At 42.9% G+C, this 22,077-nt stretch overlaps 1 protein-coding gene across 1 annotated transcript in view; it reads left to right on the top strand.

Moving 5' to 3' along the window:
* The first annotated feature begins 3,007 nt into the window (after positions 1-3,007).
* Positions 3,008-22,077, top strand: part of SOGA3 (SOGA family member 3) — a 37,701-nt gene continuing 18,631 nt past the window's right edge. Inside the window, exons 1-4 of the mRNA XM_056488799.1 lie at positions 3,008-3,070; positions 5,296-6,245; positions 6,533-6,757; positions 10,150-10,308. Of these exons, the coding sequence (XP_056344774.1) occupies positions 5,367-6,245; positions 6,533-6,757; positions 10,150-10,308 (1,263 nt within the window). The 5' untranslated portion in view covers positions 3,008-3,070; positions 5,296-5,366. The remainder of the gene's footprint in view (positions 3,071-5,295; positions 6,246-6,532; positions 6,758-10,149; positions 10,309-22,077) is intronic.

Below are 22,077 nucleotides of genomic sequence, written 5' to 3'. Positions count from 1 at the left end.
CAAAAAAGTAAGGAAAAAATCATAGGTATGCTTTACCAAGGTGTAGCAGGTTGCCAATGTTCTGAGAGAAAATAAATCTAAGGCAGAAGAATGAAATAGAAATGAAGAAAACAAAATAAGGTGGACAAGAGAGAGGGAAAAAGCTAGAGCAGGATACTAACAGTATAAGAACTGTATATATAGAGCAAAATCAAAGATTTTTTATCTTACTGATAAGTGCCTGACTGTGGTCAATAGTAGATTTTGGAAGAGGATGCCAAAACATGTACTAATGTGTTTTTGTGCCTCTCCCAGATCAAAAACACAGTCAGAAGAGAGATGGGTTTTGAGCATGTTTGCTCTTTTTTGTCTCCAACTAATTTTTCTTCCATTGCTTTCTTCAATCTTTTTAAACTCAGGTAGACCCTTATATTCACAACACTCTGTGTCAGGGAGTTGAATAGCTTAACCACAAGGATTGTTTTTGAGGTTTTTGGAATGCATTACCTGCTTGTTTCTTTCCTTCACATTCGCATTTCTGCACTATTTGTGTGGGAAGAGACTGAGTAACAGTGAACCTTTTACACTTGTTTACTTTGTGAATTTAAGACCTTTCCTCCTGTGTATTATTTAAACCCACAGGTTTTTAGAGACCCTACAATAAAATCTGCTCATAAATGGAATTTTTACTGTATTAATTGGTATGTATGGGTATCTTCATACTAAACTTACTCAAGGGTAAATATAATTATGGTATCTTTTATATCATGATCTGTTAGTAATAGAAAATGCCCACAGACATCTGGCAAAAAAAAAAAATCCTAGTGGAAATATATCTTATATTAGAAAAAGAGACTTTAACTTATGTTGATTTTATCCATTTCCCCCAGAAGAATAAATTATATGAGTAGAATACTTTTGTGCCCGTGTCAATTTTTATAACTCTGTCAGAACTGATGTTTAGACAGAATGGAGATTTTGAGAATTAAGTCAACTGTACCAAAACATACTGAGATATTGGCAATTTTTACCATCATAAGGTCAATCTTTACTATCAGACTTATGGCCTGACGATGTAGGTGAAGATAATCTGATGACCTGGTTTTCATTTGGACACTACTACGAGAAAATAAGAATCTGTATCTTTCCAAAAGTATGATCAAATTTCTTGTAGGTGGTATAAGATGCCATCACATCACATAATTATTTTCTGTACAAAGTTCATCCAGGCAACTCACTCATCAAGTGAGCAGAAAGAATTGTAAATAATGTCCAGTGCTTAAAATTAGGGACTGTTGTGCTTGTCCTTCTGAATGATACTGTGTAAATGAAATGTCATGTTGTTATGATGACCTTAATTCTGTATGTTCACTGAGACCAGGACCTAGAAGTTCTAGCAGAATCTATCTAGTGCTTTCATAGGAAATTTTCTCAACTCCAACTCCAGAAATATTTTTTTATTTTAATTCCTCATGTTTTCAACCAATTATTCTCTTTACTTGGTACAATTGCAGCTGTTTTTTTATGAGTTTCAAAAGCAAAAAAAAATCATTAAATATTAATAATTTTAAAAGTAGCTTTTTATCGTCCCAGTGATATTCTTATTCAGCATTAATGTCCCATTTCCTATTTTCTGATTGTCCTCAACTCACCACATACATATATATATATATATGCATTCATGAAGTCCAAGGGCTTGAGTCTGGAGGACATGCACCTGCATGGGGGAAGTACCTTTCTGCATGCCAGATATGCTGGTTTAGAGGTGTTGAGTCCTGCTTGGCATATCAGGAGAGGTGGAGACAACTGTCAGGAGAGGGGTAGCTGGAAAGAGGGCTGCCCATCTCCCCTGAACTTGCCCAAGGACTGCACAAGAACCTCAGAGATAAGTATATACATGCACATGCAATATACAAGCCCATTCCTATGTTTGTATATTTTATAGGCGTGCTAGCACGTGTGTTTGCACACATATTTGTGTACATATGTACGCACAGTGTATATGTGCATAGAGATGTATGCTTGTATGTATACTCTGGTATACCGATGGGCATGAAATTACTTAATTCTCCTTCGGAGGAGTTTCCAGCCTGGAAACCCAGTCCCCCCGCGGCTGGAGGGAAGTGCCCGCCGCCCATCCCGCCGCGAAGGCATTGCCGGGGCTGAGGCAGAGCCCAGCAGCTCCCCCGGCCCTGGCAGCTGCTGCCGGAGAGGGACCCAAAGGGGCACTGCTACCCTTGAGGCTGCTTTTGCTGGGTGCTCACAGACACGGGTGACACTCCCACACAGCCATCACATGGCGAGGGTCCCTCCTCGGAGGGAGGGGAGGGCAAAGCGAGCAAGCCTTTCCCCCGTTTTTCTTTGTTTGTAATTGGGAAAGACTTCAAGCGCGAAGTCTTAAGAGCATCCTGAGGTGCTTCAGAGCAAAGGTAAATTCACCTCACGATAGAACAGAGAGGTGAAACAGATTTGCCCGCGACACGAGTGAAGAAGGGGTCAGTGGCCCGATAGTCCCTGTGTCGAGGCGGGTAAATAACCCGAGGGAATGATCTCCCCCCGCCCAGAGCCCGGGCTGCCTTTGTCTGTCCCCTCCGGGCGGCAGCGGGCGCTTGCCGAGGGGGCGCAGGCAGGGCGGCGAACAAAGGAAAGGAAGCTCTGTCACCGCAGCCCTGCCCGCACAGAGGGTGCCCGCACCCCTGCCCGGCCCGAGCAGGCTCCCCTGAAGGGGACGCTAAATAATTGATAACAATCGATTGCCTGCATGCATTGGGAAGCGAAAGCGGGCGCATCCCTTGCTTGCAGCTTGCTCCTTCCCCCATTTGCGCTGTAATCCTATTCCACCATGTGCAGATAGATGAAGGGACGTAATTCAGCCTTCAGGCCTGGGCGGGGTTCTCCCCGTTTAATCTTTTCCTTTCTCTTCCCTTCGCTGCTTTCTTCCCTCCCCCTTTCCATCTCCCAGGCCCGGTGAGGTCAGCTCATGAATATTGCTTCATTTTCCTGAGAGGCGCTGGCAGCGGCGGGTACCTCGTGTGCGGTGCCCGGCTCTCCGTGCATGCATTTCTCCAGCCGGGCAGCGGACAAAGTGGTGGTGAGTAATGCAGATGCTTTAGATATAAGCTTTTTTTTTTTTTTTTTTTTTCCCTTCTTCTTCTTTTCTTCTCTCATGTTTTTCTTTTTTTTTTTTTTTTTTTTTTTTTTTTTTTTTTTCTTTCTTTCTTTTTTTTTTCCCTTCCCAAAAAGGAAATGTTACTCCTAATCCAGATGCAACAAACCCGCCAGATATGGGGGAGGGGGGAGCGTTTATTCAAAAATCGCCTCAGCTCCTTTAAACCAGGACAAAAGGCAGAAGCACTCCCAAATCTTAAACCCCGTTTGCGAATTCTCGGCGGGTCAGAGGAGGGCTCACGGTGGGACGAAAGGGCCAGGGCCAGGGGATGCCCTGCCCGAAGTTCCGGGCACGGCAGCGCCCCGAACAGGCGCCTGGAGCCACGGGACTGCTCCCCTTTTTGCTTCCATTTATTCAGCCTTTTTTCCGCCTGGACAGCTGTTCCCGACAGGAAAACCTGCGGAGACGCCGCGTCCCGGCGCCACGTGGGTTTGCCTCTGGGGAGAAGGTCGAGGAGTTTTGTGAGGACAGAGATTTCGGACTTGGTCTCAAACGGGGCTTGCGTTGTGCCAGTTAAAATTATATATAAATACATGCATATATATATATCTAAAATCAGCCAACTTAGCCGTAGGCGGTAGCCGATCTTGGATTTTGGGGCATGTAGGGTAGGGGTTGTGTTCTGGCAGGTCGCGGTTGAGTCTGATGCCTTAGATGCAGTAAAAGTTCCCTAAAAGATTCAGGTACAGCTCAGGGTTCCCGATTATCAATTTGAATCACATTTCGTATATTTCATACCTGTATAGCTCCAAACAACGGTGGGGTGAGAATTGCGTTTGTGGTGGCTAATAGAAATGCAAAGCAAATCTTTTATAAAGTGTTGGCATGCAAGTTTTATAGCTCTACACTCCCATGCTTTCTTTTTACTAATTAATGCTTGGGAAGTGTCTGCCAAATGGTGTCATTTTGAGCATTAATTTCCAGAATATTGGTTTAAATCAGGTTTGTAATGACAGTGCATTTGAGAGGAAATGATGTACTCCTCCTGCCAGTGAGAGCAGAGCAAACACAGCCTCATTGTCTAGTATGTTCCAGGGAGTAAACCAATTGTCAGGGCACGGTATAGCCTCTATGTTGATTTTGCCCAGTCCTGCTTTATTCTTTATTCCCTATTCTAGCAGGGAATGGTTAAGCCATGTTCTAGGAGGGAGTGGACAGGCCATGTTAGGAATGCTGCCATTTCTGTTGTTGCCCATGTTTTCTCCCTAAGGAGAGGTGAATAAAGGCTGTGTGAAAACAGTTTGTGGATCACAGACATTATTTTCAGAATATATTTGGGACATTAGCAGCATGATATGGCTTTTAACAGCTCTTTTTCATAACCTGTCGTGATCATAAAAACTCTGGTTGTGTCATTATAGGGGCAAATGGCTAAGTGAGCATCCTTCAGAGAATGCCACACGTAATTTTGTTCTGGGTGAGGGCTTATTCCTTGCTTCCTCTGTTTTGAAAATCTGCTGGAGTGATTATGTCTGAGTCATATGTAACCTATTGATCTGCATAACTGGTAACAAACATGAATCGGTCTTAAATCCTGACAGCACCTCTGGATAACAAACTGTGGCAAAAGTGTGTTTAAAAGCTGATTGCAGAATCCCTTTGCTTTATGACCCTCGATTCCCGAGTCACCTTGCCCCGGAAGAGTCGCTGTCGAAGCTGAAGGGAAATCTGTAGTTGCTTCCACGTGTGCAGCCCTTTGTACAGTAGCTTTCCCCCACTCAGCTGTGGTAGACACTCGGACGAGGCCTTCTAGCAGGCAGACAGGTGCATTAGCAACCCATGCCTGCTGGTGAGGACAAGGGAGAGGGAAGTTTGAGTGCGGAAGAAAATTTATCCCTGCGGGGGAAGGTTCGGCATCGGAGCTGGGGAAACGCCCCTAGGTGCGGGCGGAGTGGAAGCCGGTCTCAGCCTCAGCGGAGCCCTTCGGGCCCTTCCTTGGGCAGCTCCGGCTGGCTCTGGGCTGCGGCCTCGGTCGGATTGTCCCCGGCCGCTCCGGGGGGCGCTCCGCCCGCAGGTGGGCGCGGGTCAGGGCTGGGGGCTGCTGAGAGCTGGGGGCCGGCGGGGAGCGGGCAGGCTGGCCGCCGCCCTGGCCGGAAAGCCCATCTCCCCTTCCCGACCTCGACCGCTTCTCCGGTTCTCGTCCGCAGCTCTCGGGGCGGCGGCGGCGGAGGCGGAGGAGCCCGCCGGTGATGGACGCGTGCCCGAGATAGCCGCCGCCATGAGCCAGCCGCCGGCAGGGGGCGCGGCCGCCGAGCCGCGCCTGCATCCCGAGGGCAGCAGCGGCAGGAAGCAGCCGCGGGCATCCTCGCCCGCCCGGGCCCGCGACGCCGCCCCGCGCCCGCCGCCCGCCGCCGCCAAAGCCGCGCCCGCCGCCGCCAAAGCCGCCGCGGCGCGGCCGCCGCCCGGCCCGGCCCCCCGCGCCGCCCGCGGCCGCGCCGCCGAGAAGCCGCCGCGGGGAGCTGTCCAGCCCGCCGCCGGTGCTGAACCGCCCGCCGCCGCCGCCAGAGGAGGAGCCGCCGCCGAGGAGCCGCCGCCGCCGCCGGGCGCCGCCGAGGAGGCGCCCCCTGCAGGGGCCGGCGGGGCCGAGCGGGAGGGGGCGGCGGCGCCGCCGCCCAAGCAGTGGCGGGGGAAAGCGGGGCGGTCCCCGCTGAAGGGCGCGGGGGAGGCGGCCCCGGCGCCTCCATCTTCCTCGGGTGCGGGGAAGGGCCGCGGTGCGGCGGCGGGCGGCGGCGGGTACTGGAAGGAGGGATGCCTGCAAAGTGAGCTCATCCAGTTCCACCTCAGGAAAGGGCTGGCGGCGGCCGCCCAGATGCAAACCAAGGGCAGCAACCACGGCAGCAGTAGCGGCAGCGCTTCCTCCGCTGCCTCCGCCGCCTCCGCGGCCGCCGCCCCGGCCGAGCATCCCCCCGCCGCCTCCGCCTCCGCCTCCGCCTCCTCGCCCACTGCCATGGCGGCGGCAGCGGCGGAAGGGCTGCGGCAGGACGAGACGGAAGGCGACGGCAGGAGCTGCGGCCCCGAAGGCACCCTGAGCCCCCACCTGCAGGAGGAGATGCAGGAAGAGATGGAGAAACTGCGGGAGGAGAACGAGAGCCTCAAGGTGAGGGGCCGGGGCCGGGCGGGGGCCGGGTGGGGGCCGGAGGTCCTTCCCGGCCTCCTTCTCTCGCGGCAGGAGAGCGGGAGGCAGCGTTAAGATGGCTCTGTCATGGGGCATGCGGGCAGTGCCACTTCCCCGCTTCGTTGCGGTGCTTATAATGAGCTGGATCGTATTTACCTGCCGTCCCTGCGGGGCGGAGCTCCATTTTGGCTGCCTTCCCCTGTACGTGCCGACATCTGTGCTTTTGACCCACCTGTTGCGTCCCTGTCCCTTTCTTGCCCCCGTGCCAGAACGAGATAGATGAGCTGAGGACAGAGATGGACGAGATGAGGGACAGTTTCTTTGAGGAGGATGCTTGTCAGCTTCAAGAGATGCGCCATGAACTGGAGCGAGCCAACAAGAACTGCCGGATCCTCCAGTACCGGCTGCGCAAGGCTGAGCGCAAGAGGCTGCGCTACGCCCAGACCGGCGAGATCGACAACGAGCTCATACGCAGCATGGAGCAGGACCTCAAGGTAAGGCTGAGCAGATGTCAAGGGACAGGGAGTGTCTGGGATGGAGACACAACTGTGCTCTTGGTCCTCATGACTCGGGCGTTTCCATCCATTCTGCTGTGCACACAGTGCAGCTCATGGAACAGCAATGGCCAAGCTGTTCTGTAACAGGAGCCCTTATGTATGTAGACAGGCTATTTTCAGATTCGGTTCTATCATTTTTTGTAAAGGTAGTGTTACTCAAAAGCGAATTAGGAGGTAAAGGTTTTGGACCCTTTATGATGAATGCAAAACATACCTTTACACTGCAAAATTAAACCAACCTCACCAAACAGCCCCATTGACTTTGACGGGATTTTGTCACTCTTTATTGAAAGATTTTAGGGGGCAAGCAGATTGAATACTTGCAGTCACAACACTAAATCTTTATTCTGTTGCTGTTAGTAAAAAAACTGCTGTTAGGTTCAGTGAATCCAAGGTTTTTCACATCCACCTGAAACCTTAGACAAAACCCATCAAATTTCAGTGTGTCATCAACTGCATTTCGTCCATAAGACCTCAATGAACCACAGCCTCTTGCTGAGGAAAAGTTTCAGTCCTTGTTTAAAGATTGGCATTGGTAAAATGCCCGTAATCACCATTCCAGATTGGCCCAATTACAGAGAAAAAAACCCCTTTTTTGCCATGGTTGGAAGTTCAACTTTTGCTTCCATTCACTAGATATTGAAGGACTCCCGCTGAATCAGGACACCTAAACATTTTTCAGTTGACTGGTCTCCCAGTCAACTGACCTTTTCTCATGGAAGTGTAGACCTCTGTATAGCAAGTGTAAGCTTTATTGGCCACACTTCTCCTTAGGACTCTAGTTACCTATGGCACGTGAACTCTGTGGGCTGCAGTGTAAAATGTGAATTTAATACATGATTATGAACAAGGTTATTTTTAAAATTCTTTCTGCTAAATATGATGGCTCAAGAATGTGCTATTCCCAGGCCTGGCTTGGATTATCTTTTCTGAAAGTTTTCAAACTTATCATCACTATTATTAAAATTTCGATTTGATATTCCTTTTCTGTGTGTATTTAAAACCCACATTTCCTGTTGTGGCTGTGACAGTTCTATAAATACAGGTGCCGACATGGTTCTTGGCAAAATAGAGTCTTCCTGATCAGAAGCAAAATCTGAAAATTCCCGTTTCATGGGGATTTATGTTTGAAACAAAGGATATTTTACACACTCAGAATGATGCTTAGGTGATCAGTTGAGACACACACATTTGCAGGCAGAATTTGAAGGTGGGCCTCCCTATCCCAAGTGAACTGTGCTTCTGGTTCATAGAGTTGGCTTCTTTATTGAATCAGTTCTACTTTTATTAGCAAGTCATACACATGCAGTTTGGGGAGGGAATTGTTGAGGGCACCTCTGATGGGGTGCTTGTCTGCCAGTATAGGAGATAGAAGCTAAGGCCTTGGATTTAGCTAGACAAAGAACTTGCTTTAATTAGTATTTATCCCATGTTTCCCAGTGTGACTGACTCTTTGGAAAGGAGCAGTGTTCTTGCAGGGTGTTCTCATCATTCATGAATGTGTTCTGTTTTGGACTAGGGATGAATATCTAATGCTAAATTTCTGCCCAATAGAGTTTTGGGTGCTGGCTAACCATAATTATAACTTGTGTGTGGTTTTCTGTCGGTTTTGAAGTCCTCTTCTGAAGGAAGACTGTCCAAATTGATACTGTTCATTTTGCATTGTTCATTTTGCAATATATTAGGGAACTTGATCCTTCAGAGATACAGCCTTGAAGATAGCTGAATTAAAATGTATCTTGCATATGCCTGTATTAAAATGTATCTTGCATAAGTGAGTCCCATTTCTCATGTGATCTAGAATGCTCTGTATTTTTTTTCTGCATTAATAGCTATTCCAACTTTTTTTTTTTTTTTTTTCAAAAAATTACCAATAATGACATTGCAATTCGGTTTTATTTACTGATCCAGGCTGTATCCATAGACTGAAGACAGGTTCCGTTAGTGTGCTGTTTTAAATATCCCCCATGATTTTCCATTTACTTTGGTTGGACAACCAGATGAGCAGTTTAATACTAAGTGTAGGAAAAGACATCAAGCTAAAGCCCTGTGGTTTGTCTCTCAGCTCATTCTGCAGTCTCTTTGGACTATGGTTATAATTGAAATTCCCCCCCACTCGCTCTTTCTGCTGGGCATTATGTGTCTTGAGTGCTTGTGCGTGGGGGAGGTTACTGAATGATCTTGTGCTACACTGCAGTGTTGTATCTGTAATTCACACACACTGGGTTTCTTGTCAAGGGAGGCTGAGTCACGAGCTGCTGCTGATTTCTGATAGATTGGATCTTTCTAGATGCCTGCTTACAGTTAGTATTATTTTTTCTCTAGAGTTTTAGTATGCCAAAGAACTTCTGACATACTAACAGAAAGATGGTTTGAGTGAAAGCCATGAAGGACAGCTTGCTGAACTCCCCTAGCTAATGCTAAGTAGGATTAATTATGCTTTTCAGTGTTCTAAAAAGAGCAGGAAATGAGGCTTTTCACACTATGTATCTGTGTGTCTAAATCACCATCAACACAGTGATTAGTGTATATTTAAATATTTTTGGTGTATGATTATAATTTCTGGTTCCACAAAATATAGTGCAAGTGGCTTGCAGGGCAAGATTCTCATTACTTTTCCTGAGGAAGAGGATTAGATCTTGTCATATGCCTTTTAACTCTATTCCTGTGAAAATGCATTTGAAAAAAAAATCCAAATAACCAAAAACCTTAGTGTTCATTTTCATTGAAAGTAGTGGACATCATTTGTGTGAACACAACATCAGCAAAAATGTTGTTTGTCCATTTTAATCTTAAAATGAGCCAATAGTAGTAAATACTTTCATTAATTGCTGACCAAGGAGAGAGAAACTAGCACTGTCAAAATAAACATGTGCCCATTTGTGGTCACAGGTAGACACAGGTAAGGAAGGCCTGGAGAAGATGGGCTCTGCTTTTAGATGTTGTTGCATGTCAAGTATTTGAAGGACATGTGCTTTAGTGCATTGAAAAGCATAAGCTAGCTGTGGTTAAGAGTAGATAACTGTCTCCAGGAACAGTGAAGGTCCTGTTTAAGTGTTGATGCTACAGAACCTAAGAAGGTGTAGGGCTTTAATGTCTGATGTTGTTTCTAGTGAAGTCCATAGGGGTAGTGTACCATTTTTTGAAAGGAATTGGCTTGAATTTGGAATTACTTAGAATTCCATGTGTGGATGTCCTTGTCTATTTGTTTCCTTTCATACCTCTTCCATCAAAACACCCAGAATTAACTTCTAAATGGTTGCACAGGCACTAAACACTGCAGCAGTACATTTTTTTTAACCTTTCTTTTGATATACAATTTCATTTAGGTTGCAAAAGATGTATCGGTGAGACTTCATCACGAGTTAGAAAATGTGGAAGAAAAACGTACCATAACAGAAGATGAAAATGAAAAATTAAGACAGCAGCTTATAGAAGTTGAAATTGCCAAACAAGCACTACAGAATGAACTGGAAAAAATGAAAGAGGTTAGTGTTGCTATTTACTTCTACACCAAATATTTGAAGATCTTAGATTCTTGCTGATGAACTGTTTTTCTTTTACAGCTTGTTTTGGGGGCATAAAATATGGCAGTCAAAAGTTGACAGTTACAAGGAGTACTAAAGTACAACTTGATGATTGAGAAGCTGAGAAGAAGCTAAAATATTTGGTGTTTTCTAGGCAGAACAGGAACCAAGTGGTGCCTTTTTCTCTCTACTAGGAGGGAAATATGGAACTAGTGGCAACAAGAGTTCAGAGGCTTTGATACATTGTACCTACATAAATATTCATATGGGAAGTGTGCTCAAGTGTGTCAGAGGCATCTAACTTTACAGATGATGATTCCCACAGGTTTTTACAAAGATCAGTAGTTTTCCCCATCTTGTTCAGTCATGCTCTTTGGAGTATGGGGAAGTGAGACACTCTACCTGGCATAATTTTTCATTGTATCTAATTAATCTTCAAAATTGCTCCAGCAGCCATTATACAGATGCAAGATACTGTGCCATTAAGTAAGCAGAAAATTGCATTACAGCAGTAATAGCCAGTCTGACAGAGATAACAAAGCAGTAGTAAAAGGAGAAACTGTTGACTAAGAATGACTTCTCAGAAGGGATTTTTGAAACAGCTCTCCTGTTTTCTGTCCAAGATTTGAAATCCAATGAAAATTTTAGGAATATACCCTAGTAGGAACACCAGTGTCTTCTTTGATCTTGTATGAAGCATAAGAGATTTATTTCAGTTGTCAAGAAAGGCAGGAAATTTTCAGTTGTATGATATTAGGGCATTTTTAGGAACTGCAAATGAGTCCTTTAAGTGGGATAATATTAAAAATGTTAAAATATTTTCTTTACAGGAACTGAATGTCAAGCTTGTTAGTAGAGGTTAAACAGGTGGTTTGTTCCACCTTCTGCTGCTTTCCCAGATAACTGCTGATTTTAAAAGGGCATGAAAAAAATCTGACCCTTAGTCAGGTTTCCCCTTATCTCCCTGAAACTTTCACCTTCTGTTTTCTCTCTGGTTACTGCCATTAAATAGAACTTGGTTTCCTGGACTAACCTCTTGATGAGAGCGTGATCCTTCTGTAATTATCCTTATAACTTGTCTTCAAGATTGGCTTTACTCCAAATTTTTTGTTATTCTAGTCCCTTCAGACTCTTCATTCTTTTAGGTTCTGATTTCTGGTTCCTCCTTCTCTGTAATAGCTTATGCTGCTGTGAAATTCTTTTGCCTTGCTTTTTTGAAGCATCTTCAGATTACAGTGATGTTTGTGGCAATTTAATAGTTTTTGTTCTTTGATATTAAACCAGTTAATGGACTTCTTCATCCCTGTCATCACTAATCACTTTCTCCTTATCGTGGTTCTTCCCTCTGGCCTACCATGTAGAACTATGATTCTGTTGCTCCTTCACTGATCTCCACTTCTTTCTTTGGCTTAAGTGTTTAGCCCTTTCTGTTTTCGCTGTTGGTATCAATGAAAGGGTGCTGGAGACTCCAGAAGAGATGTTGTCATGTTTAGGGTCTCTGTTACACAATAATGGTTTTCATGAAGCTGAAGCAGATGGATGATTCCCAGTGGCACTGAGTTCCCAGTGGAACTGAGGCACTGAGACAAAAAGAAAGCATAAAGTAAGACTTGACACCATGGTAGGTGTCAAGACAAAGGTGGACAAAGAGTCAGAAATACATCCTTACACTGAAGTAGGGAGAACTGCCTTGCACAGTCATTATATGTGTTGTCATAATTAGGTAGCATTTATGTATTTCAGATAGGCTGCTGAGTTGCTTTCAGCAGGTGAATGCTGCTTTTCTGGCCAGGACTTGCTGCACAGCATGGGGGAAGCTGGAGGATAGTTGAGGAAGTGCAAGTCAGAGAAAAACACATTTTAAGCAAAGCCAAATTATTATGCACTTTGCAAATATACCATGACTTGAGGGACCCATGGAAGCATGATGGTAAAGAATACTAAATCTTACAGAATTGAAATTTAGGATCTGTGAACAAGCTATGAAAAGGCTAATACAAAAAAACCATGAAAGCAACCTAAAGCAGTCTGCATTAGAATTTTTCTGTGACCAATAATTTTTCTTCTTCTCTGGCAATTGAAGGCTTCATGCATTTTAAATGTCATTGTCAGATAGTCATAATGTTAATTTTCTGTTTGCTTGTGAGTTATTTCCTCTAATTTCATGGATTTACAACCCTTTCTCATTGCAGTACAGTCATTATAACCAACAGAACCTCCTGCTTAAGGGAGTTCTACTCAGCTTAAATTGAAATATGGGGAAGACCTTTTATCTGGATTATGATCTTTGTTTTTTGAGCTTAGAATTAATGGGAAAGTATCTCTCTAAAGACAAAGAAACATTTTTGTTTCACAACATAGTAAAAGTGCTTGGAGATGTAATGATTGATATCTATATTTTTGTCATCAGATGTACTGCAGAAACTCAAACCTTTCCATTCTTAAAATTTATCTATGCATGACTGCTATTTGATATTTCTCATTTTTTATAATGAACAGTGTGAGATAACAGAGAATTAAAATAAGACTTAATAGAAAATGTAAGAAAGAAAGAATTATGTTTGGTAGGTAGTCTCTAGGGCAGGACCAAAGCCAAAGTTCTCTCTGTGTGGATTCTCTGCTGTTTCAAAAAGCGTGGAGACTTGACTGAAAACATGTAGAAAAGATAAAAGCTAGCAGATGTGTTGGTTTAGAGTCAAATCTGGAGTTCTCCAGTGAACATTTGGGTGAATATAGATATGTGAATATATTTGTCCATTAATATAAAAATTGCTCTTTGCCTTCTTGATTTGGAGTTTTTGGAAAAATAAAATTATGATAAATTCCACAACAAGTTAGAAATTGTTGTTGATGGCAGCAGAAGCTTGCAAGCATCCAGGATTTGGAAGGTGTTCCAGCAATGCATACATTTTTTATTAGTTACTTTTGCTGTCAGTCCCCCAAACTGCAGATATTTGATTGAAAGTTATTACTGCATATGCCCACACAGGCACACAAGATTTTTAATCTCTGTTGGTTTTATTTGTAGCTACTGCTGCTGATTTCTTTTTTAGTATTGGTTGCTATCAACTGTAATGCCTTTTGGGAAGCTGAAAACAAAGTAGAGGAATTGTTTCCTAGCAGGAAAGAGAAACCAACAGTAGCTAGACGTAATTTTTCATATATTACAATGTTAACAGGTTATAAATAATAATGAACATGTTGTTCATTGATTAATTAATTAACTTTCATTAATTTGCTGTTAACAGGTAAAGCCTAGCTGATGCTTGTAGTTTCTGTTAATTTCTGTTAAAAAATTAATTTGTTTGCTGTAACTGTGCTTTAGTGGTTTGTTGTGAGACAAATGAAGTAGAGGGAAAATATGATAGATGTACTGGATGGACCCTGGTCTTTATAAATCCTTGTTGCAATGCAGACATGCAATTGCAAGAAGCTCAGTGTTTTTTGGGGACATGTGTCTCTCTGGATGCGTATAGATTGCTCTGCTACTGCTCCAAGCTGGGCAGATGCAAGGCAGCTCAGTTATTGGTTATTAGTTATTACAGCCACTTCAGGGTGATGTTGTCAAGCCACCATTTTCTTCTTCTAAGCACAGACTTTTAGTTCAGGTACAGAACCTGTGATAACCATGGCACATGAACCAGAGATGTCCTGTGTCCCCTCAGTTCAGAGGGCAGGCAGAGGAGTCTGTGGCTCCCTACGTGGGTCTGTTTTGCTGTAGTGGTGCCTGTCCTGTCAATCTGGTTCATACACTGCATGGATGTGGAAGAAGGCAAGAGGATCTTTGGAGCTGGGCACTGGAGCTGAGAGGAAGAATCTGAATTCTGTTCCTTATTTTGACACTAATCTGTGGGACCAAAAGAAAGCATTGACACTTTCCTGCTTACTCTTGCAACATTTGCCTGCCCTGTTTAAGCACAGATTAGCTCTTTATACATCACTGAGTGTTCAGGCTGCATCAGAGAGATAGCTGGAAATTTCACCACAAAAGCTGCTGTAAAAAAACCTCAAACAAGTTCAAATTCCAACTTTCCCTCCCTAGCACCTAAAAAACCCCCAAAAAAACGAGGAAAAAAACCAACCAAACAAAAAAACCAAACCCCAACCAGGAAACACCTCAAACCAACAAACCCACACTGCAAAAGGTCTGGTAAGATTCTGTCCCAGTCTCCTTGATCACCAATACCAGCTTGCCTTGCTTTTCTTGGATGAAAATCCAGAAATCTCTTCTTTTTCACAGCCTCTCTTTCTTTAAGCCCCTTCTTCTGCCATTTAACCACAACCATTTATTTCAAGTCTTTCTTGTATAACACACAGTCTCACATTCTCCAGATTCTTTTACTCAGTCTTGATCCTGTGTCAGGTTTTGCCTTTTCCCTTTCCCTTTATCCTTTCCCTTTATCCTTTCCCCTTTTTTTCTTTTTTTTTCTTTTTCTTTTTCTTTTTCTTTTTCTTTTTCTTTTTCTTTTTCTTTTTCTTTTTCTTTTTCTTTTTCTTTTTCTTTTTCCTTTTCTTTTTCTTTTTCTTTTTCTTTTTCTTTTTCTTTTTCTTTTCTTTTTCTTTTTCTTTTTCTTTTTCTTTTTCTTTTTCTTTTTCTTTTTCTTTTTCTTTTTCTTTTTCCTTTTCTTTTTCTTTTTCTTTTTCCCTTTTTCCTTTTTCTTTCTCTTTTTCCCTTTTTCCTTTTTCTTTCTCTTTTCCTTTTTTTCTTTTATGTCTGATAGTAGTGGTTGTTTTGCTGTCTTCTGATATCTAAGTCCCAGTCTTATCCTTCTCTCCCACCATTCCTTTCTTCTTGCATCCTTCCAACTTTTCAGGACTGTCCAATCTCCTCTCTGGATTTCAAGAGTTTTCTAGTTCATTTTGCTCTTTTTCTGCTTGAAATGTATTATCCCCATTTCTTAGCTACAGCTCCTATCTGCTGTGAAATTTTTACTTTTCCCCTGGTTTCTCCACCCCCTCATGCAAATCTGTCAGCTTCCTTGGTTTATTCTGATCCTTTCCTTGTTTCCAAGCCTTAGCTCTTCATTTTTGCATCTGGGCTGAGATCAGTGGGGGATCACTCACATCTGGAGAAAATGTTCAGATTGATAGCTGGGCAGTGGGAGAGGGTGAGGTAATTCATAAATACTGAATTTTCCGCAATTTAAATTGGTAAGTTCCAATAAATAATTACCTGGTAATGTGTAGGAATGGGAAATTTCTAAAAGGCTATTTGATGAATTAGGAAAGTGTGAGGTATACAATGTATATAAACACAAAAATGTTCTGGAACACAGACATATTGGAACATCTCAAGAGAGCAGTTGCTAGAATAATTTACTATGAGGGAACAAGCATATTATCATCTTTAAAAGAGCTGAGTAATCTGCTGAAATTTCCCAAAATATTAACAGTGTTGATAACTTATCCCAGAACAGATGTTTGGAGAAGAAAATCTGCAATGCTTAAAATGTAATGAGATTACAAAGCACTGGAAACAAGTCTCAGAGAGAGTGGTGGTTTGCAGCATTTCCAACAGGCAAGGCAACCATATCCAACAGTAACATCACATTTGGATGCCTTCAAGACAAGACTGGTACTTGTCTTGGTCCCTTCTTTCAGGACCTTAAACTTTACCATCTCACAGTCAGAGCTGCCAGTGCTACCACTGACCATCAAACCTCTGGCTGTGATTCCTTGTTTGCAAGAGGTCTAGCAAAGTAATTGCCACAGCTCACTTGTTAATTACCAGTGGCAAAAATTGCCTTTAATCCATTGCAGAAATCATGTGACTGCTAGCTGTCTGAAAAATTCTTCACCTATGTCCCCTTGTGCATGAGATGATCAGTAGGAGACACTTCAGAGGGTGCTCCTCCTCTGTCCTCTGATTGCTGCCCATAGCTCACAGCTGGCCCATCGCCTGTCACAGGACAGCACCAAATGCAATTGAACTGCTCTTTTGTGCAGAGCACAACCCTTCTTCCTCACCTTTACATCAATTTTCACAGGCATGTGAGCTGTCCTGACAGATCTCTGAGATTCCAGTGAGGTTATAACTGTATGGATGTTCATGGATCTCTAGTTTCTGTTTGTTGCCCATGCTGCATGTATATGAATCACTGGAGATTGATTCTTGGTTGCTCTGGTTTGAATGAGAAAGTTTAAGTCTCCTCCATCATGCTGTCTCCCAAGCACATCATAATTGCACCTCATATTTTCATTTTTCCCCAGAGTTAGAGCCTCATTTCAAACAGCTGGTAATGGAGGGAGCAGGGCTAAGCAGGGTGAGATGAGAGGCTGCTGTAGCTGCTCATCCTCACGGGCTCAGTGCAGTGAGTGGAACTCTTTGGAGATCTACAGTAATTTACTTGCTCTTGGCACCAGATGGCAGCAGGGGAGGATTTAATAGGGCGCTCACAAGACCAGTCCCTTCCTGTATCTTTTGGAGTATTCAGTACTAAGTCTTTCAGCAACACTTGTACCAACAGTACCTTTAAGCAGAGGGTTTCTGTGATCTGAGATTTCAGTTTGTTTTCTCATGAATATTAAATTTGTTTTGATGAAGAGAACAGGATAATTATAAGACTTTTTAAAAAGAGATGAGAAACAAGCATCTGCCTGGATTTGCTCAGGAAAAGAAAAACAAATCCTCTATGTCCAAGTATAGCTCAGTGATTTCTAAGCACCACATCCCAACAGATGCATAACCCCCAGTCAGACTTGCTTGTGTTACCTTTGGTATCTTGCCCAAGTATTTTGTTCCTTTAAAAACAGTACTCAGCAGGGATGCTATTCATAACCTGTGAGGGTGTGATTCTGACATACTTGTTCAGAGCACACTGTGATTTCACAGGGAGTGGGATAAGCAGAGTTTGCTTTGGTTTGGTTCTTTGAATATGAGCAAAGAATCATAATGGAAAAAGAAATTAATGTCTGTAACAGAATCTGTGGTAGTAATTCTCCGAAAATATGTCATAAACAGGAAAAAAAAGTGCATTTGAGAAGCAGCTGACACTTAAACTTCATAAAATTAGATTTTAATTATGTATCAGCCATCAACAATTCACATGAGCCATTTGCTTCAAGGGAGTTACTCAGAATTGAATATAAACAGCCTGATGGTCAATAATAATGTATTCCAAAACACATTTCAAAGGAATAAAGCTTCATAAATATTGTGAAGAGATTTTGTGAGTAAAGATGCCTGGAAGGGATGTTTTTCAGTCATTGAAGTCGGGGTGCTGCTTTGTGAATTTCTGTTGAATGATCTGAAAATTTACAAGGATGTGGAAAAGGAGTGGCAGAACTGATGGCTGATTGGGAAGTGATAATGAAGGAGTAGCAGCTGTAGTGAAAAAGAGTATATCTGAAATAGGTTTAAAACAGAAACTAATTTAGCCATCACAAAATAAAGACTGATCAGTTCTTTAGAATCTGTAAACATGCTGCTACTCTGAGTTCATGGGGACGTGAGATTTTTTTTCCTTGTGTCAAAATCTTATTTTATTTTCTTTAATTTCTGTGATAGATAGCAGCAGCCAAGCTCTCTTGTCAATGGAGTTAATGATATTATGTACAGTCTTCAGGTAAAATTAGTCTCTTTGCAGTAAGGTGTAATCTAAAGAAAAAAAAAGTAATTACTATCTTAAAAAAAACATCAAAATAACCTAACTAGAATGGAAGCATAGAATGAAATCTGAGCTTAGAGCATATAGAAACTGTGTTTTACAGAAAGGACATCAGTCCCAACATTCTGGCATTCTAGCCTCAAGCACCTGAACCCTCCTCCACCTTTTTTTTTTTTTTTTTTTGCTTTTGCTTTTCGAAGCTGTTCTTGGCTACAGAATTGCTTCCAGGAGTCAAAAACTATATATGTGAGGTAATTCAGGCTAAGGAAGGGCCCACAGGCTAATGAGCAGTTGCTAACAAGTTCCTTGGTTTTGACCTGGGTCAGCTGCCACTGCTTCAGTGTTTGGGCATGATTTGGGGTCTAGCCTGGGTCAGAGCTTGTTACTGATTGACAATTTGGATGTGATCCTGTTTGTTTGAAAAGAAGCTGTGGGGAAGTTTAGCTGTATTGTCATCACAGCTGAAAGGAGGCTGAATTGTGAAGAGCCAGTTGGCATCAGGTCCTGAGAACAGTCTCTGACCATTTCATTTACTAGTGTAATAACTAGGCAAAGGTTCTCTGACTTGGTGTGGAGCCAGATGAGATGGCAAACGAGATGTAGAACAGCAAGTCCAGTCTGTTGCTGCCATGTGATTTCCTACTGCTGGGAATTACTTGGCAAGGAGCATCAGCTGGCATGCCCAGTTGTCGAGGTAATAGACAGGGTGGGAACTTGGATCAGGTGGAAGATGGTAACAGGTTATCAGTGAAAATGGTTTGTGAGCGTGAACTCACCATAGGGCGGGATGCAAAAGATCTATTTCTCTTCATACAGACTTTAGGGCATGACTTCCTCATGGTATAAAGGAGAAAGAAAACCTTTTATATCTCTTTGCTGAGTAGGCAGTCTCACTACTGACTTTACTAAAGCTGCTAAAATACAACACCACGTTTAAAATGGAGGAAAGCCTGGGAAATGCAGTATTAGAGGGTTCTTTAATGGCCACAGGAAAAAGTTTTTGTTTTTGCACTTTCTAATTCCAGTATTGCTTTACTCAAATTGACATTCAAGTGTCCCTGTATGCAATTTAGATATAAGGGTACCAACTTGACTGTTCAATCAGAACAAAAAGTTGTCAAGTCACTTAAAAGTGTAAATATGAGCTCCCTTGTTTAGGTGGTTCTTAAATAGCTATTCTGTTCTGTTACCTTTCACCCATAGACAGTATATATAATCCACCCTAGTTCTTTTGTTTTGCCTAAGTTGTTGTGGGGTTTTTTGTTCTGTTGGATTTTTTAAAATTTTTTTTTAAATAATTGTGCTTTTCAAATTCTAGCTCACTTTTCTTTTTGTTTGCTCATTTTATAATTTTTGGCAGGTCTCTGAAAATTTATTTTTTATTTAAGATGCTATGTATGATTTCTTTAGGTCTTAAAGAAAGAGATTGCATGATAGAGAGGACAAATTCAATATCTTTGTACTGGTGCAAAAACATGAATGGGAAAATAGATATGGGCTAGGATTCTCCTGATTTAGAGAAAATCCATATGACTTTGCAAAATTACTTTCTATTACTTGGAAGGTTTTATAGAGGCAGAACAGAGGTTCTAGGTGCTGAACCAGAAGTCTAGATACATGTTTTTGTATGGAATCAATGTACACCAAATGTCATCATATTACTGGAAGTCCCAACAAAGCTTTGATGAATAATATTTATAGATGCTTTCTGTCCCTTATGACACTGTATTTAGTCCTGCTGAAGTGCATCTGTCCCTTCAAAGAAACACCTGAAATAACAGAGTACTTGCAATGTGCTGATACAGGTCAAAGATGAACATGTTTTACATTGAAAGAAAAGTTGCTATAGCTCTGTTATTGTTTAGTGTGTGATCACTGCTGGTTTCAGGGCTGTCTTTCTCATAGTATTAAACTGAGCTTTTCAGAAACCCCACATGAAACAATTTTCTGTCTTTACATTCTCTGGAAGTTCTAGTGAATCTACAGTTTAAAAAACCTCCAGAGAACTCTGTAGCCTAATAGATTTTTCAGTTATTCTGCACATGGAATTTCCCAAGGCATCCTTCAGGCACTCCTGACAGGAGTTTGGCAGAGCCTCACAGCTGTAGGTAGTAAGTCCTGGCTTTAGGAGAGTAAATAGGAAGTAGCACCATGGAGGTAGGTGCTGCTCTGCATTTTCCCTGAACTCAGCTGTCAGTGTAAGAAGGGGAACCTTGTCCTGTCACAGTACAGATGGCTCTTTTGGAACATGCCATGGGCACTCAGGGAGTGACCTCAGTGAAGTTTCTAGTGTAAAAACAGGTGAAACAAATCAGCATGACCTCAAATGGAACGTGGACAGCAGAGACATATACCATGAAGTTATCACAAGGATTTCTAAATTTCTATTTCTATTACTATTCAATAGTAATTCAGAATAATGGTTCTGAAAATTTAGGTGGCTGGCATAGATTACCCAGTACTTCCAGAATCAGAAAAGCTGAGTGAAAAAAGCATGGCTTCTTAATGTGCTGCTCTGATTAGTATGTAGCTCCTGAAGGAGAAGTAATACTCTTTGTTAACTGGTATCCTAATGGCACATAGTAGGATATAAAAGATGTAGTATGATACTCTGGCCTTTTCATGGGTCTTGGTCCTTCTCCTTAAAACCATCCTCCCACGTCCCTCTCCCTGCCCTCACCTCACTCAACCCCTCCAAAAATCAAACCAACTTTATGTTTTGTTGAAAGTGCTTTATAATGTCACTTGTATTTGCCTGTGGTCCACTTAGAAATAAAAGGTCATGCAGTCCAGATTATCAGTCAGGTTCAAGGTGATGAATCAGGTCTAAGGTTCAGCTGGAAAACCAATCCACAGGTGTGTCAACAAAGTCCATGACAGGAGCAACTGTGTTGAACTAAAGACAGACTCTGCATCTCACACAGCTCAAGCAGGACCTGAAGATGGGCTAAGCTGAAATGGGGCTCCTGGGCCTGTGGGCAGGGTGTCTGGGGAGGCCCCACATCTATGCTTCTATGAAATATCTGATAGGGTGTAAAGGAGGAGGCAGACTCTTTCCAGTGGTGCTCAGCAACAGGACAAGAGCAAACTTTTGTGTGAAGGTGCTCAAACACTGAACTCATTGCCTCTAGAGGAAGGAGATTCCACCTCTGGAGAAATTCAAGACTGCACAGGACATGGCCCTGAGAAGCCTGCTTCAGTTGTCTCTGCTCTGAGCAGGGGAAACTAGTCTAGATCTTTAGAGGTTATTAGAGAGAGGGCTATTAATGATTAATGACTCAAAACATTTGCCCATTTGTGGAGGCACCAGGGCGCTTTGCTGAGTTCATTTGTGGGAGCCAGTTCATAACAGAGGTCTCTGTCAGCCTCCACTGTTCTGATCTGTTCTTGTTAATAACAAGCAGAATCTATTTTTGCATTTTGCAGTGGAGCACACAAGGGTAAAAAAGGTCAGTTCTGGATAGGGAAGAAGGAGGTGGTTTCCAGGTGGCTTTTGCTAAACAGGAGAGCTCAGGGTCTGGCTAAGCAGACTTTTTTCTGAGGCAAAACACTGTGAGTGAACAGGAGATCTGAGGCAGCTACATGCTATCAAGCAGGGCATTTTCCCTGTGGTACTGACATTGCACAGTGGTTTGTGCCTCTACATGTGTTCTGTGTCATAAGCTGTACATGTGTGTGTCTCTGTGAAAGTACTGCTCTCTCCATCAGTCACACACCTCACACACAGTATGGGAGTGAGGTAGCAAGAACAAGGGAAGTATTGTACACATACAGTGGTGGAGAACACTGCCCAACAAATGGCTTCTGTGTGCCATTGTTCAAAGCAGCCAGCTGATTCTTCATAAACTGGCAGTGGGCTGCTTGTGCTTTACCTCTGAACTGCCCTGGAAGAATATGACACTTCAGGGAGCAGAATGGCATGTTCTGACCCTCTTCTTTTAGACCCTGATATCTTTTAGACCTTCTCATCTGCACACATTTATAGCTATATGCTATAATGTATGTCACTTGACAGGGACAGCACCCAGCTATATATGTGCTGGGTTCTGGGATCAGCTCAGCAGCTCTTCTGAATAATATGGAATCCGTGCTAGCCAGGAACAACAGCACCAGGCTTTTGATG

This window comes from Oenanthe melanoleuca, chromosome 3 (assembly GCF_029582105.1).
Source record: "Oenanthe melanoleuca isolate GR-GAL-2019-014 chromosome 3, OMel1.0, whole genome shotgun sequence".
NCBI lineage: Eukaryota > Metazoa > Chordata > Aves > Passeriformes > Muscicapidae > Oenanthe > Oenanthe melanoleuca.
This window is presented reverse-complemented; position numbering and strand designations above follow the sequence as displayed.